This window comes from Carcharodon carcharias, chromosome 21, assembly GCF_017639515.1.
Source record: "Carcharodon carcharias isolate sCarCar2 chromosome 21, sCarCar2.pri, whole genome shotgun sequence".
Taxonomy (NCBI): Eukaryota; Metazoa; Chordata; class Chondrichthyes; order Lamniformes; family Lamnidae; genus Carcharodon; species Carcharodon carcharias.
Genome location: NC_054487.1, coordinates 78,999,294 through 79,017,424, shown reverse-complemented (window position 1 = coordinate 79,017,424; position 18,131 = coordinate 78,999,294). Strand labels below are relative to the sequence as shown.

The 18,131-nt window shown below is 47.9% G+C and overlaps 1 protein-coding gene across 4 annotated transcripts in view; it reads left to right on the top strand.

The window, feature by feature from the left end:
* Window positions 1-18,131, top strand: part of stab2 (stabilin 2) — a 178,070-nt gene that overhangs the window by 49,987 nt on the left and 109,952 nt on the right. For 3 of the 4 annotated variants that reach the window (XM_041215940.1, XM_041215938.1, XM_041215942.1), the window contains 8 exons: window positions 1,169-1,231; window positions 2,067-2,162; window positions 9,030-9,116; window positions 9,846-9,957; window positions 10,054-10,234; window positions 11,627-11,720; window positions 13,765-13,923; window positions 15,019-15,114. In XM_041215940.1, the coding sequence (XP_041071874.1) occupies window positions 1,169-1,231; window positions 2,067-2,162; window positions 9,030-9,116; window positions 9,846-9,957; window positions 10,054-10,234; window positions 11,627-11,720; window positions 13,765-13,923; window positions 15,019-15,114 (888 nt within the window). The remainder of the gene's footprint in view (window positions 1-1,168; window positions 1,232-2,066; window positions 2,163-9,029; window positions 9,117-9,845; window positions 9,958-10,053; window positions 10,235-11,626; window positions 11,721-13,764; window positions 13,924-15,018; window positions 15,115-18,131) is intronic. The other variant, XM_041215939.1, reaches the window with a different exon arrangement.

The following is an 18,131-nucleotide window of genomic DNA, read 5'->3' as shown; positions in this document are numbered from 1 at the left end:
CTCTCCCCAAGAGCTACTCAGCTGTTTCTACTCCCCCACCCTTCCTCCATAGCCCTGTCATTTTTTTTTTCTCTGCAGCTGCTTATCGAATTTCCTTCTGAAAGCCTCAATTGAGCTGGGCATCATGGTGACGTCACTGGACTGGTAATCCAGCAGCTCAGGGCTTTGCTCTGGGGACGTGAGTTCAAGTCCCACCACAGCAGCTGGTGGAATTTAAAGGCAAATAAAAGTCCGGATTTGAAAAGTAGACTCGGTCATGGTGACCAAGAAACTATCATCAATTGTCATTAAAAACCCATCTGGTTCACTAATGTCCTTGAGGGAAGGAAATCTGCCGGCCCTAACCTGGTCTGGCCTACATGTGACTCCAGACCCACAGCAATGTGGTTGACTCTTAACTGCCCTCTGAAAAGGCCCAGCAAGTCTCTCAATTCCAGGGCAATTAGGGATAGGTAATAAATGCTGGCCTTGCCAGTGAAGCCCACATTCCTTGAAAGAATAAAGGGGGGGAAAAAAGCTCTCAGGCAGACTATTCCAGATCCTAACCACTTGCTGGGTAACAACATTTTTCCTCATGTCGCCTCTGCTTCTTATGCCAATCACTCTAAATTGGTGCCCCCTGGTTCTCAGCCCTTCTGCTGTAAATGGAACAGTTTCTCACTGTCCACTCTGTCCAGACCCCCGATGATTTTTGAACACGTCTATCAAATCTCCTCTCAACCATCTCTTCTCTTCAGAGAACTCCAGCTTCTCCAACCTACCCTTGCGACTGAAGTTCCTCATCCCTGGGACTATTCTCATAAACCTCGCCTGCACCCTCTCTAATGCCCTAACGTTCTTAGGAATGATAAAAAGCAAAAAACTGCAGATGCTGGAAATCCAAAACAAAAATAAAAATACCTGGAAAAACCCAGCAGGTCTGACAGCATCTGCGGAGAGGAACACAGTTAACCTTTCGAGTCCATATGGCTCTTCTAAGAGTCATATGGACTCAAAACGTTAACTATTCCTCTCCGCAGATGCTGTCAGACCTGCTGGGTTTTTCCAGGTATTTTTATTCTTAGGAATGACTTAGGAAGCATATCAACTCCACTACGCAGGATTTAAAATGGGCATGTACAGTGCACTAGCTTGCAACATAATAATTATTACATTTGTGTTAATTCAGGGCCCTTGTAGAAGTTGTGCAAAAATTTACATCAGCTCTTGTCCATCTGGAATGGCTCAACTGGTAAGTGACAATTTGATTGATCCCAGTACACAAGCAACATGTTTTTCCTTCCAAATTGATTTAATCAGCTAGTTAATAGCTTGTAGGGTTGTGGACATTCATCTGATGAATCCAATTTTTGTTATTTACACGGTGGAAGTTACAGAGAGTCTAGAAACTTGCTCCACCACAGCACCACTTCCTGGCCAGTGCTTGCAACTGCGCCATCAAAGGCAACTGCTTACCGACAAGCATTCTAAATGTTTACATAGGAAGTTTCAATGTTAAACATTGACAGGAACATACAATTTAATTTTTTAATTATCAACTTTCATTTACACGGCACCTTTAAGGCAAAAGCGCTTCACAGGAGGGTAATCAGACAAAAGCTGACAATAAGCCATAGGAGGAGACACAAGGACAGGTGCCCAAACATTTTGTCAAAGAGGTATGTTTTATGCTGTGTTTTAAAGGAGGAAGGAGAGTTAGACAAGCAGAGAGGTTTAAGGAGGGACTTCCAGAGTGTAGAGTCTAGAGACCTGAAGGTACGGCCACACAGTAGTGGAGCGTAGGTGTTCTATGTATGCTTTCAATTGCATTATAAATGTATTTTTTTCCTTTTTCCCCTCAGTTTCTTTCCCTAAAGCATTGACTCCGCACTGATGGACAGCTTTACATGCACCAGTAATCTAAGGCCGTTGTTCACTTTTTATTTATATTCCTAAAGTTTTAGCGCTTTGTATTAGGGATATTTTTCATGTGTTTAATGTAGCCAATACCCTAGGACAGTGGTATAATTGTCTCTGTGCAATGCAAAGACTGAAACTGCACTTCTTGTGATCGCTGTCTGATTTAGGACACCTTTAGCCACGGGTGCTTTTACATGAACAGTTTGATGGGACTGCGTCTGCCAGCACAGGGTTGCAGTAGAAACTGCAATGAAACAGTAACTGTGAGTAAAATTACACTCATTAAAATTCAGAATTTAAAGTCCCCGGGTGGAATTTGAACTCCCAGGGTGGAATCTTACCAGTGCCATGGCGACGGGGCGGAGGTGGGGGGGTGGGGGTCAGTAAAATGGCAGGCAAATGGGTCAGAGTGGAACTCTGCCACCTTCCGGCCAGTGGGCAAATTTCCCCGAGGCAACTGGGTAGCAGGATCACGGGTGGCAATGGGCAGCCAATTGGCCGGTGGTTTTGAAGAGGATTTTAAAATTTTCCCCTGAGATGCATGGGTTCCACATCAGCAGCTGGTCTGCTGAAAGGCGGTGAGAAGGTCAGCAGCGAGTGAGTGGGTGACGGAGATGACAGCCACTGAGTGCAGCTGCATTGTCAAACAGGTTAAGCAAGAGATTGAAAAGTTGGTTGCGGGGGGGGGGGTTGCACAGTGCGAGCCCATTATCGGAGGGCACTTATTGGAAGGCTGTCTCCCTAGCCCACTTCATCGAATGCAGGCAGCACACCACAGGGTTGAGAGGCTTTGACCCTTGAGGGCTCCAATCTGCAATGGGTAGTGTGCACTCAGAGTTGGACTCCTCCAGTGAGGAGGAGGGTGGGAGGGAGAGACACATGGTGCAGGGTAGCTAGAGGAACAGTAAGCTCATGAGGGTACGAGGGGGATATGGGTGAGGAGGTTGTGTCGGGGCAATAATGCAGGCTAATGTTGGCATGCTGAAAGAGTTTAGAGACAGAAGGCGATTCGTCCCAGATTTGCACCAAGTGCAGCAGGGGGCAAGTAAAACGATGTTTTACCCGCCGGCAGCAATGGCGGCTTCTCATGCCATATCATCCCAAACCCGCACCGTTAATCATGCACTCCCAGGAAACACGCCATTTCCATGGTGGGCGTGCTCTCGTTCACCCGGCATGCCAGCACCTCGCCGGGCGCCATATTTAAAGCGCAGCCACCACTGCCAAGGCAAAAAGACTGCAGCCCCCAGGTTCGATGACATACCCCTCGAGCATCCTTTGAACGCAGTGGAGGCCCATTGTGATGTCCTCTACCCCCCGCTCTGGCCGCAGGAGGGGCAGCAACATCACTAATCTGGCTTGAGAGGCAGTGGCAGCAGTGGTCAATGTCAACGCCCTGCAAAAGAGGGCAGCCACCCAATGCTGCAAGAGGATGGATGATCTCAGTTCCGCCAGGGTAAGTCACTCTTCTCATCACTGTTAACTCACACACTCACAAACCCATCACACATGCACAGGGACCTCACTCACTGCCAAGGGACATCACCATTCTCTGTCTCACACTCACCATCATTGTCCTCATCCCATCCATGGGACCACTCACCACCCACACATACCAGGCACACTTATCATCTGGCCTGGCAGGTGTCCTGCTTACATTTTCTCCATCTCTATTCATGCAGGACAAGCTGGCACACAACAAGAGGGAGATATTGCAGACCGGTGGAGGAATGTCTGAAATCAAGGTCCCCATGGACTTTGAAAACAGAGCCATCCAGCTGACTGGCAATGATCTGGACCAGTCCTGTGCTGACGGTGAGTCAGGCAGTGGTCTACCAAGTGAGGGTCCAGCAGCGCAACATCCATCAGACAACCATGCTGTGAGTGATGTGTCCTGTTTCACAGGGCACTGCCATGTATTAATTATCTCCCCTTGCTTCCACAGACATATCTGGGAAACAGCTGACATAGTCCATGACCCAGGACCTCCAATCAAGCCCCAAAGAAACCTCTGAAGAGGAATCTGCAGGCACCCTCCTTGAAGTCCCGTCACAGCGCCCACCCACACTCTCCACCAGCGCAGAGACACACACCTCAGAGGGACCTAGCTTTAGAGTAGCCTCGGGATCACAATCTGGTGAGCACATCGCACTGTCTGATTCACAGCAGGCGGCGGCAGGGACTTCCCAGGTGTCCGGCACTCGGAGGACTGCTGGAGGCCAGAAATTTGCTGAGTCCAAGTCAGATGATGAGCCTCTGGACTCAGTCATGTCACAGTTGCTGGAGCTGCAAAGGCAAGCTCAGGAACATCAGGAAGGGATGTCCGCTGCACTCCTCGGATTGCAAGGCATGATGGAGGAGTCCGTCCGTCTTCAGGCTGAGGTGATGGCACTGGCATTGCCAATGCACTGAGGTTTACACTGGTAGGATGGTGGCTGCCATGGAACCTTGGTCCAGGACTTCGCTCCTGCACTGCTGCGCGGGTTCAACTCCATCGCTGACACCGTAGTTGGCCACCAACAGTGTGTATGCGAGATGGGTGCCTGGCAGCTCCATCTCACTCCAGCTTCCCCTTCTTCTCAAGGAGACAGCCAGGGGCCCTCGGGAACCCATAGGGAGGAGGATCAGCAGGCACACACCCCTGGGCCATCCACCCAGGTGACTCTGGGAGTGACCAGCCCATCCGAGTCCCTCTTCCTATGAACTCAACAGCTCCAGCTCCACAGGCCGATGGGGGTGCAACTTCCACACAACAGGACCCTGAAAACAGGCTGGAGCCTCCAGGTCTCGGCCCTCCAGAGGAAGCCTGCCAAGGTCATTCACAGACAGGGTGCAGCAGTCAGGAGGCTGCCTCCACCTCTGCTGTGGATGTCCAGGGAGCACCAAGACATAGCGGCAGGGTTAGGAATGTTAAGATGTAGTTGCACAGCTTGGACAAGGGTGTTAATCACTTGCACATACTGCTCACTATTGTCAATAAACTCCGGTAAATGCCTCCCTGTCTATGGCTCCTTGTTCTGATGAGCGGTGTTCTTGTCACTCAGATGTGAAACCTTTCTGCACAAGATAAAGGCAGGTGTCTCAGTCCAGAGCCTCTTCCCTGTGCTCTGTACAGCCTTCAGACCAAAGTGATGGTCTGGCCTCACACTCCCTGGAAACACCACTGATGCCTTCACCTCGATGGTGCTGGTCATTGCTACAGAATGTTGTGGGCAGGCGCCACAGAGTTCTATCATTCTCTCGATGTGCTCTCAGCACCTTTAAGGTGGGGCTGGCCCCCATCTCTTCAACATCTGTGACCAGTGATGCGGTGCTCCAGAATGGGTCAGGTGCTGAAGGTGGACAAAGGATCAGATGCTTTTAAAGTTTCATGGCTGTGTCTGTATGATACTATCCCGATCACAGAGCGCAAGGAAGCTGCCCTCGGCCAGACAGGAGTCAGACATTCTCAGAGACTATATGAAGATCTATGGGGTGTCCTCACTGCATGTCATCACCATCCTCCTGCAATTGAGTGACTATTAGGGCCTCCACTGCATCTCCATGACAGGAGCATTCACAGAGGGTATGTGCACTGCCATAAGCCAGACTGAAGTCAAACGTTCACAGATGCGATGTGAGGATCTTGTGGTGTCTCCTCACTGCATGTCGTCATCATCCTCCACAAATCTAGCAGCCTCCTGAGCCCGTCTGCCTCGTCTGGCCAGTGCGAGGGTCTCATCCCCATCATCATCGCCTTCGAGGCCCTCCTCACCTTCATCCCCATCGGTGTCTTCCACATGCAGCTCCTCCATCTCCTCCTCAGCCAGCTCCCATCCATAGCACCAAATCCTGCAGCAGGTGGCAGATGTGATGGACCAGTTCCCTGGTGATGCACAATCTTCAGTGACACTGGTTCTCGGTCATCTGCAGGAATGAAAGGTGGTGTCTATAGACCCTGGGTCTAGCTCGGCGCTGACCAGCGTTGGCTCGCTTTGGCTCTTCAGCGGTGTGTGCAGGAGATCCAGCCGCCACTGTTTCCAGAGGATGCTGCTCCTCCCTTTGTGCAGCCAGCTACATCAGTCACTCTCTTCTCCGTCGTCTTTGCTCTCTGTACGCCAGGAAACATACAGCTAGTTCACCAGGCTCTATTATCCTGATGTACTCCTCCTGCAGGATGAAAGAGAGAGACACGTGGTTAGCTTGGGTGTACTAAGAACCTGTTCTGGTTAAGTGTGAAGGCCCCTTAACACTTCCCAGAGAGTGTTGACCACCACTTGGATGGCCAGAGTTTAATGTGCTGCATGGCTGCCCGAAACCCCACCCGCCTCCACCCCACTCCACCCGGCCGATTGGCGACTGCATGCTGTGCTCTCAGCTCATGGGCAGGAATTCACCTAACCCGCACTGCTGATAGCTTAAACAATGGGGGAGACTGGCTGAAATCAGGATGATGGCATTGCGAGGGGCTGTGAGCGCCTCCAGCAGTGACTACTCCATGGCCTGCTTTAGCGAGGAGATCGGACAACGTGCGCAGTCATCCAACTGTTCTTCAGTCCAGAACAACGCTCGTTACTTTGCAGTCTGTGTCCGAGGGGGTGAAAAACTCTGGAGCAATTGGTGGCACTTTGATGCCTCTGTATTTCTTGTGTGGGTAGAGACGCTAGAGGCCCGACTCCAATCATATCAGTGTGGCTGCGCCTGAACTGTCTCAGCTGCTGAGGAATGGTCACTTTATATAAGGTGTCCCTAATGCGTGGCTGCTTCCCTCCCCCCACACCCTCCCACACCTTGCGCATGCTTGTGCGCTACCGTCACCTGCAGGGCAGCTTTTACCATCCCCCACCAGCCCAACAATGCACCTCAACCTTGAAGACCTTGAAGTCCAACAGGGCGAGTGCTGCGCAATGTTACTGTGTACTCGCGTCCGAATTCCCCTCAAGGTGCAGCTCGCCAAGTACATGCCTTTTATATGCTGTTGTGAAACACATCGGCGTGGGCGGAAGATCCAGCGGGGCGGGGGTGGGGTGTGCAGTGAAGGGGTGGGGGGACAATTCCGGCAGGCTGGCCTTATTGGATGTATTGCAATAAGCTTCCCCATGTCCGATGGGAGGAAATGCAGCCCTCCATCGATGGGCTGAGCGGACAATCGCAACCTGCTTTCACAATGCCGTGAAACTGATTTTTGGCCTTCTTACCATATTGTCCACTCACACTGCCGAACACAGTGGGCACAGAAAATTCTGCCCAAAGGCTCTGCTTCATGGAGACATCAGAGCACCGGCGTCCCCAAAGACTGCATCTGTCCAGGCCAGTGATAGCGGACCTGTGCAGAATGCTGGAGGATGCGTTGAGGCTAGTGAGATGTGGTGGTCACACCTTGCCTGTGGCAGTGAAGGTGCCCATGACATTCAATATTCAAACATCAGGCTCTTTCCAGGAATTATCTGGAGGGATATGTGTGATCACCCAGTCAGCGGCCCATCGCTGCATCAGGTAAGTAATGGATGCCAAGTATCAGAGGATAAGATATCAAGTATTGCACCAATCAGATCAATCAGACTGAGAGAGTGAGAAGATGCAGGGCCATCTCTGGATTCCCTCAGGTTCCAGGTGATCGCATGTGGCCATAAGGGCTCCTGGAGGGTACTTTCATGAACCGTCAGGAACCTTCATGAACAGGAAGGGTTTCCTCTCACTGAATGTTCAGATTGTCTCTGACCATCTGTAAAAGAGCCCTCCAGGTGTGTGCAAAGGGGAACAGCCATGACTCACTCATCCCGAGGTGCCAGGTGCCTCAGCTCTCCAGGCCTCCCGAATGCCTTTGGGAATGGATCCTGGGCTCATTTGGTCCTGGAGTCATCGTCGCTCCCACATCTGCAATTGGACCTGCAGGAGAGACTAGAGTGACATTAATGAGTTACATTTCAACCAATTCTTGCTTGTCCTTGATCTGGACCTTCCTGTGTTGATCAAGGCCAACAGAGGTGCCATAGCCAATACTCTTCAGAAGGTTTGATGCCCACATCCATTGCTTTATGCATTGTCTATGTGCACCCACCTCAACCTCAACAACAGGCTCCTGTCCAACAACCCATGCTGTTGCCATTGCTTCCTGCTCCATTGGAGTCACTGCAGCTATGAATGGCAGACCACCTCCAGTTCTCCTTCACTCCCTGACATTGTGAGCACACTTTTCCTGCAACCACAGACTGACACAAGTGTCCCTCTTGCCTCATCGGCCAGTTACGCTCGTCTGTCCGTGCCACTTTTCATGTCCTGTATCGCATAACTTGTTTGCCCTGCAAGCAGCCATTCAGCCTTGGCAATTCAGTGCTCACCTCTGACTGACCATGGGACTCCAGTGTGAGGCAACTCTACATCTCACCTTAGACGCCGGTCTCCGGTCATGCCCAAAGCATGGGCCGGCCACTCCGGCTCACATCTTGTGGGTGCCGTTAAGGAGAGGCGGGCTTGTTATTATGAACGCTACTCACCTTGCCAGACCATACGGAGTCATCGAACTGCTTCCAGCACGGTGCCCATGTTCATGTGACCATCGCGCAGCTACTGACTTCCTCAGCTACCTCCAGCCATGCCTTCTTCTCGCTGGCCTCCTTCTCCCATCCATTGAGAGTAGCACCTTTCTCTGTTCCCTTGCCACCTGCAGGAGCCCCTCAAGGGAACCAATGAGCCACCTTTCTTCTGACTCCAGCCGTTCCTACTCAGCCTCTCTTACTCAGCACCCCTTCCAATGCCCTCTCCATGTACAGCCTGCACGAATGGGGCCTTCCTTTGACCTGCCAGAACGTCCTCCCACCCGCCACTCACTATTGGCCGATTCCTCCACCTGCTGGCTGTTAATTGGCTGCAGATCAGAAACTCCCTGAGGATGTCCCTCCCACCCGCCTGTGCCGACTGAATTTGAACCTTGTGTCAGGATTTCTTCCCAATTGGGAAAACCCTGCCCTCATTTTCTGGTGATTCTGATTCCCGCCAGTAGGATTACTAACCGAGCAGCATTACCACTACAATGCCATAGCCTTTGTGAAGCCGTCAAAGGATCTTCAGCCCTATCACTCAGAAGCTGAAACTTGCCACTTCAGAGTATGATAATTCTTCTCAATGAGCTTTCCTGACCTGTTCCCTAGGTACCAAAGTGCTGCAGAGGATTCTACAGCCCAGACTGCAGACAATGTCCTGGAGGTTTCCGAAACCCCTGTTCTGGCCATGGACAGGTAAGCGTTTTAGATTGGAACCTTTCTTAACGCGAGCCATGAACCCAGTGTTATTAAATAGCTACGCCATCAAAATTGCCAAATGATATTTATTATTAAAATTAAGTTTTACAGATCCCATTGCTTTTCTTCTATTCATTCATGGGATGTGGGCGTCGCTGGCTGGGCCAGCATTTATTGCCCATCTCTAATTGCCCTTGAGAAGGTGGTGGTGAGCTGCCTTTTTGAACCGCTGCAGTCCATGTGGTGCAGGTACACCCACAGTGCTGTTAGGGAGGGAGTTCCAGGGTTTTGACCCAGCAACAGTGAAGGAACGGCGATATATTTCCATGTCAGGATGGTGAGTGGCTTGGAGGGGAACTTGCAGCTGGTGTTCCCGTGTATCTGCTGCCCTTGACCTTCTAGGTGTTACAGGTCACAGGTTTGGAAAGTGCTGTTATACAGCATAATGTTATGTACATGCCACAACTAATAGAATTATATTGAATGTACAGCATGGAAACAGGACTCTCAGCTAAAATGGTCATTGCCAATTTGATGCTCCACCTGAACTTCCTCTCAATTTACTCCGTCTAATCCTATCAGAATATCCTTCCATTCCCTCCTCCCTCATGTGCCTATCTAACCTCCCCTTTAAATGCGTCAATGTTATTTACCTCAGCCAGTCTTTGTAGTACCAAGTTCCACATGCTAACCACAAAATGTGACCGCTTTGTGTTTTACTCGCAGTGTGCAGATGGTTTAGATGGAAATGGGACATGTCTTTGCAATGATAAATTTACAGGCTCCCAGTGTCACCTCTGCTCCGATCGAGACAAGTACGGACCGAACTGTGACCAAAGTAAGCTTGTTCCCGCTACTTGAATGTCAAAGTCACACAGACCCGTTTACTTTATCCACTGAGAACTTAACGCTGTTTTTTTTTACTGTATTGTAGCCTGTCGGTGTGTTCATGGGGAATGTGATAACAAGGTGACTGGCAACGGAGCCTGCAAGTTTAACTCCTGCAAGGCGGGATACAGTGGGATCTTCTGCGAGAGGCAAACCGTGCCGTGTGGACCCAGTGTTCAGTTCTGTCACGCCCATGCCAACTGCGAATACAAGAACGGTGGCCTCAGGTATTCTTGCTGGAATATCAGAAAAAACATCAAACAATGTGAAAGGAGTCAGTTTGAGGAAATGGATAAAACCGTGCCCTCATTTTAGTTCCAATATATTCATTCGAAAGGAGGGGCATCTTCGCTGATAATGAGGTCTGGAGTACCGTGTACAGTACTGATCTTCTTATTTAAGGAAGGGTGTTAATGCATTGGGAACACTTCAGGGAAGGTTAACTAAACTAATACCAGGAAAGGGCAGGTTGTCTTATGAGGAAAGGTTGGACAGGCCAGGCTTGTATCCACTGGAGTTTAGCAGAGTGAGAGGAGACTTGATTGAAACATGTAACTTGACAGGTTTAGATGTGGAGAGAGTGTTTCCTCTTGTGGGAGAATCTAGAACTAGAGGTCACTTTAAAAATAAGGATCGCCCATTAAAATAGAGATGAGAAGAAATTTTTTTCTCTCAGAGGGTTGTGAGTCTTTGGAACTTCCTTCCTCAAAGGGCAGTGGAAGCAGAGTCTTTGAATGTTTTCAAGGCAGAGCTAGATAGATTCTTGATAAATAAAGGGGTTAAAGGATATCTGGGGTATGCGGGAGGTTACAGTCAGATCAGCCATTATCGTATTGAATGATGGAGCAGGCTCAAAGGCTTGAGTGGCCTACTCCTGCTCCTAACTAGTATCAAGGTAAATGGGGGGTGGTAACCCTTGACTTGTGAGTTACTTGCCACAGAATGCCCAGCCTCTGACCTGTTTTTTTTTAAAAAAATAAGATAATGGGGTATTTTACATTTACCTGGGAGGTTAGTCAGGGCCTCTCTGACATTGCAGCACTCCCCTAGACCGTCAGCCTTGATTTTTCTACACAAGTCTTAGATTAAGACATGACCCCTTGACCTTCTGACTGAGAAGCAAGAGCAAATATACCAACCGAGCCACAGCAAGAATTGAATGAGTCTTTTCTTTATTCATTCGTGGGTTGTGAGCATCACTGGCTGGGCCAGCATTTATTGCCTGTCCCTAGTTGCCCTTGAGGGTGTGGTGGTGAGCTGCCTTCTTGAACCGCTGCAGTCCATGTGGTGTAGGTACACCCACAGTGCTGTTAGAAAGGGAGTTCCAGGATTTTGACCCAGCAACAGTGAAGGAACAGTGACATATTTCCAAGTCAGGATGGTGAGTGACTTGGAGGGGAAATTCCAGGTGGTGGTGTTCCCATGTGTCTGCTGCCCTTGTCTTTCTAGATGTTAGTGGTCGCGGGTTTAGAAGGTGCTGCCAAAGGTGCTTTGGTGAGTCTACTGTTGTATGTATTTAATGTACTTGTAAATTTTTCATTCTGACTATGTGATGGTGTGCACAATACATCATTTGACTTCATGGTAGAGTTAAATGGCTACTGTTGTTTTGCCTCCAGCTGTGTTTGCAAGTCAAACTATGAAGGTGATGGATCTTACTGTGAAGAGGTCAATGCCTGCAGTCTGCCGGATCGAGGTGGTTGTAGTCGCAACGTGGGTAGAACTGACTGATTGTTTATACTAGTAACTGTGAATTACCTGTACTGACCATAGGAGTTGCCAACCCTCCAGGATTGCTCTGGAATCTCCAGAAATTCCCTAATCTCCTAGTTACTGCTGCAGGAGAAAAAAATAGGTGCCTTTCATTTTCCTTAAAGACTTTGGTTTATTAGTAATAAAAACATTGGTCTTGCATTGGGGTGGGGTGGGGGGTGTGGTGGTGGGGGGTGTGGGGGGAGGAATGCCTGTTTGCCCTGGCAGGGTGATTGACAGTGGCATGTCATGTGAAGAAACCTCCAGGAATATGTCAATCCAGAGTTGGCAACCCTACTTGATGGGAGTATGAACATTTTCAGAAAGAATACTGATGATATGTTGGTATTGTGGATAGTATTTCATGGGAGACAGATGGTGCAATGGTAATGGTTAGCAATCCAGAGGCCTGGACTGTTGCTCTGGGGATATGGGCTCAAATCCCACCACAGTAGCTGGTGGAATTAAAATTCAATTACTAAATCTGGATTTGAAAGTTACTATGGTGACCATGAAACTATCATTAACTGTTGTTAAAAACCTACCTGGTTTCCTTATCTAGGGAAGGAAGTCTGCTGTCCTTACCTAGTCTAGCCTACTTGTGGCTCCAGACCCATTGACTCTCAACTGCCCTCTGAAATGGCCTAGCAAGCCACTCAATTCAAGGGCAATTAGGGATGGGCAACAAATGCTGGCCCTGTCAGTGATACCCACATCCTATGAAGGAATTTTTAAAAAACCATTGCACCACAAGATCTCTTTGCTCGACAAATCTATAAATGCATAAATCAAGAACAAAAAGCTATGAATTGACTGTTTACTGATTATACGGATACTAGCAGTGACCTGAAGTACATTTCAGTGTAATTAGTAACTTTATGCAACAATACTTCTTAAACCATCATCCCATCCCTCACCATCCCTCATGCCATTCCACACATGTTGTTCCTCCACCACCCCCCCCCCCCCCCCCCCCCCCCCCCCCCCCCCCCCCCCCCCCCACCCCTCACCAATCCCTCCAACCTGGGTAGCTTTGTTGGGTCCCTTTACCTTCCACTGTCCTCCACCAACACCGATCAATGCCCACCCCGTAGCCCCCCCCCCCACCACAAAACCCCTCCCCCACTCCTGCAGTCCCACGTGCCCCCACACCCACCTATGTTCCGCCCACCAGACCAGCCCACCAGCCAATCAGAATAGCGCAGGCAGACAAAAAGCTGCCTATTATTATGCATAATAGTTTGTGCAGGTTCAGGGATGGGGAATCAGTACTAATAGAAATGTTGTTATTCTTTTATGGGATGTGGACATCACTGACAGGGCCAGCATTTGTTGTCCATCCCTAATTGCCCTTGAACTGAGCAGCTTGCTAGGCCATTTCAGAGGGCAGATAAGAGCCAATGGGTCTGGAGTCACATGTAGGCCAGACCAGGTAAGGATGGCAGATTTCTTTCCCCTAAAGGACATCATAGTGAACCAGATGGTTTTTATGACATTTGATGATAGCTTCATGGTCATCATCACTAGGACTAGTTTCCAATTCCATACTTTAATTAATCATATTTAAATTCCACCAGCTACTATGGTGGGATTTGAACCCATGTCCCCAGATCATTAGCCTAGACCTCTAATCCTGTGACATTACCACTAAACCACTGACTCCTCTAAACCAGTAGCTCTAGGTTTGAGTCCTACCTCAGGGCTTGATCGTCAAGGAAGGGTAGTTGATAATGTGACCAAACAGGTTGAGAATTAACATGCCAATGGCTTGCACTAAGGGCAGGAGAGATTCCAGGTCAGCCAGGTGATGGAATGGATACAGTATGCATGTAAGAGTGCATGTTGCTACAGCAACTCAGACTCCCTGAGTGAAGTGTAACACAGCACACCAGATAGATTGATATTAATGCAGTTTCCAAAGGGATGAGCTGCACCCCTCTAGTTTAATGTAAATCTTTAATCTCTATGTTAATGTAAATCTTTAATCTGCCCAATTCACTCACAGGCTGAATGCATTAGGACAGGAATGGGAATTTACTCATGTCGGTGTCTACCTGGATGGAAAGGAGATGGCGAGGATTGTACTGAAATCAATAACTGTCTGCTGGAAAATCAAGGAGGATGCCATACCAATGCAAAATGCATCCACCTGGGGCCTGGCCAGGTAAATGAGAATGATTTCTCTCCTTCGCTAATTTCCATGCATCTTTTGAAGCTGTCAACTCCTTCCTGTGTCATCCATGTTTCAGTTGGTCGCACCCTGAGTCAGTAAGTTGTGGATTCAATCACCAATCTAGAGGCGTGAGTGTATTACCGAGGGACAGAAATGGAAGTGACTGACAGCCCCCTCAGATAGATGTGAAAGATCCCGTGTCTGAATGACAGCGCCTCTATGATGCAGTTTTCACTGAATACTGAAATGCGGGCTCGATTCGGTGCTGAAATAGGACTTAACAACGTAAGAAAGAGGCTTAGGCCACAAAGCCTGCTCTGCCTTTCAATAAGATAATGGCTGACCTTCTATTGTAATTACACTTTCCCCCCTGATACCCATATTCCAAGGTCCCCTTAGTAACTAAAAATCTACACAACAACTTAGCATCCCCAGCTCTGGGGTAGAGAAGTCCAAAGATTCACAACCCTTTGAGAGAAGAAATTTCTCCTCACCTCAGTCCTAAATGGGAAACCTCTTATGCTGAAATTATGCTCCTTCGTTCTAAACTCTCCAGCCAGAGAAAACATCCTTTTCTTCCCTATCGCCTGATTCCCTTTCTTTATGGCCCTGAGACAAGAGTGCTAGTTTTCAAAGGAGTGTCTTGTAGTGTTCAATTGTTATGTGTTTGATTGTTTGAGTCTGTTTACTCTTGATGTTCACTGTGTTTGATTGGTTAAGCCTGGACGTGGAGTCAGAGGAAAGTAACCAAGGCTGTATAAAGAGTTGGAAGCCAGAGTTGGAAGCATGGAGCAGACATGTTAAAGCATTGTATGAAACTCTAGTAAATAAAGTTCCTTCACACATAGAAGCTAGACTCATCTCGGTGTTACTCTGAGATATAAAATATAAGTCTGATCAAGTGTTGATTGGGAATTGAAGTCACCAACTGCAAAATTAATATTTTGAATAAAGACTTTTTAAAAAATTACCAGAATCAATTTTAAGCAAATTCCATTTTTATTTTGTGTGGCAACCCTTAATAACTGAACTCAACTGTAATAGATGGTAAGAACAATTATTATTGAATCTTTCACTTACTAACAGAGTGACTGTGAGTGCAGGAAGGGATTTCGTGGTAATGGCTTAGAATGTGAGCCGATAAATCCATGTTTGGAAGAAAATGGAGGGTGCCATTATCTGGTGAGTTGGTCTGACATTGGAATCTGCTGAGTTCTAGTTTCTTCAGGATGGGTAAGCACTTCAACTGGAATCCCCCGGGAGCATAAATGCAATGTTGATATGTCCAATATACAGGCATAAAATAGACACCATAGTAACCAATTTGCCAGAATGACAGAGCACACCGTGCGTGTGCATTCAGGTAGTTTTGTCAAAGCCTTTTTTTTAAAGTCCGCCCTGGCACTCACCTGAAATTAATGCACAGGACCCCAGCTTTGATTATATTGAAGGTCCTGTGACCATTTCTAGGCAGTCAGGATCTGCAACGCTCAGAATTCTGACTAGCCTTCAGGCCCTACAGCAGCCTAATCATGGGTCCTCAGAGGGAGGCTGCAGAATAAACCGGCAGGTAAGTCTTTCTTTCAGAGAGGAACAGGAGTTTCTCCTCCTGCCTTTACATTACTTGCAGGCCCTGCATTCATCCCTTCACATTTGACTCAAACCACCATCCGCCCAACCCCACCCCCATCTCCTAAAATTACCCCTGGGCTCTCTTAGATTTAGTCCAACAAGGACAAATTTAAGATGATACTCAGACCCCTTTCCTCTGATGTCTGTGCCCAACATGTCCACCTGTCCACCATTCAACAGCCATAATCGAGCTGTATCCAAATTAGATCACCCGAAATTATATTTTTGGAGAATTTCAGATTGGATTGCAGTTTTCACTGAAGCAGAATCTTTAGTTCAAAAACAATTGGTGTTGTTCTTAAAAAAAACTGACTGTTCTTATTGAAACCTCAGCTCAGGTACTGACGCAGTCACTGTCACACGTAGCAAGACTTGGATAACATTTAGGCTTGGGCTGATAAGTGGCAAGTAACATTCACAACACGTAAGTGCCAGTGAATGACCATCTCCAACAAGAGAGATTCATATTATCATTAGTGAATTCCCCACCATCAACATCCTGAGGGTTACCATTGACCAGAGACTTAACTTGAGCAGCCATATAAATACTTGTATCCACAAGAGCAAGTCAGAGACTGGGAATTCTGTAAATTTTCAGTGGGTGTGGTTATAAGTTTTCTTCACCAGGATGTCGCCTGGGATAGAACATTTAAGTTATGAAGAGAGGCTGGATAGACTTGGGTTGTTTTCGCTGGAGCAGAGAAGATTGAGGGGCGACCTGATCGAGGTGTACAAGATTATGAGGGGCATGGGCAGGGTGGATAGGGAGCAGCTGTTCCCCTTAGTTGAAGGGTCAGTCACAAGGGGCATAAGTTCAAGGTGAGGGGCAGGAGGTTTAGGGGGGATGTGAGGAAAAACCTTCTTACCAGAGGGTGGTGATGGTCTGGAATGCGCTGCCTGGGAGGGTGGTGGAGGTGGGTTGCCTCACATCCTTAAAAAAGTACCTGGATGAGCACTTGGCACATCATAACATTCAAGGCTGTGGGCCAACTGCTGGTAAATGGGATTGGGTAGGTAGGTCAGGTGTTTCACACGTGTCGGTGCAGACTCGATGGGCCAAAGGGCCCCTTCGGCACTGTGTGATTCTGTGATTCTGTAAACATTATTAGAGGGGAAATTATGCAATGTATCATATGATTCAGACTTGGTCTCAGGTTTGTTCTGAGGAAGTTACTAACTCAGACGTGTGTATCAGTTCTCCAACTGTGTAATATTGCTGCCAACTTCCCAAATCTTTGATAAATGAACTTCCATATTTTTGTGTTAAGCAATCTCTTATGAGTGACTGGTGCCTTGATATTTATCTACTATAAGTAAGCACAAGGAGAAGAAACACACAAGCTCTGCACCAAGTAACTCACCTCCTGACTCTCCAAAGCCTGTCCGCTATCTACAAGGCACAAGTCAGGAGTGGGATGGAATACTCTCCACTTGCCTGGATGAGTGCAGCTCCAACAACACTCAAGAAGATGGACACCATCCAGGGCAAAGCAACCCACTTGATTGGCACCACACCCACCTTAAACATTCACTCCCTCCACCACTGGTGTACAGTGGCAGCAGTGTGTACCATCTACAAGATGCACTGCAGCAACTCAACCAAGGCTCCTTCAACAGCACCTTCCAAACCTGCAACTTCTACCACTTAGTAGAACAAATGCAGCAAAGGAAAGAACACCACCACCTCCAAGTCACTCACTAGCCTGACTTGAAAACATATCGCCTTCACTGTTCCTTCACTGTCGCTGGATCAAAATCCTGGAACTCCCTTCCTAACAGCATTGTGGGTGTACCTGCACCACATGAACTACAGCAGTTCAAGAAAGCGGCTCACCATCACCTTCTCAAGGGCAATTAGGGATGGACGATAAATGCTGTTCTTGCAAGTGATGCCCATATCCCAAGAAAGGTTATTTAAAAAAAGCAGAGAACCCTTAATAATTTTGAATACCTTTATTAAATCCAGTGTTTTGAGGAAAACAACCCAACCTTTCTCATATTGCTCATTAACTGAAGTCTTTCATTTTAGTAAATCTCCCCTATAAGGCCTTGACATCCTTCAGTGTGGTGCCCAGAATTGGACACAATATTCCAACCAAGATCCAAACAAGTGGATACATGAGTGCAGCTCCAACAACAGCAGCAGATAGATGGGAACACCACCACCTGGAAGTTTCCCTCCAAGCCAGCCACCATCCTGACTTGGAAATATATCGCCGTTCCTTTCTGTCACTGTTTTAAAATCCTGGAACTCTGTCCCTAACAGCACTGTGGGTGTACCTACACCACATGGACTGCAGCGGTTCAAGAAGGCAGCTCACCACCACCTTCTCAAGGGCAATTAGGGATGGGCAATAAATGCTGGCCTAACCAGCGATGCCCACATCCCATAAATGAATTTTAAAAAACACTTTTGCCTTTGTACTCTATGCCTCTATTTATAAAACCAAGGATTATGTATACCTTTTGAACAGCCTTCATGTGAACAGCCTTATCAACTTATGCACCAGTTGGATAGATATACTATGATAGAAATAATTCTTTCATGATAGATTACTTAATCATCT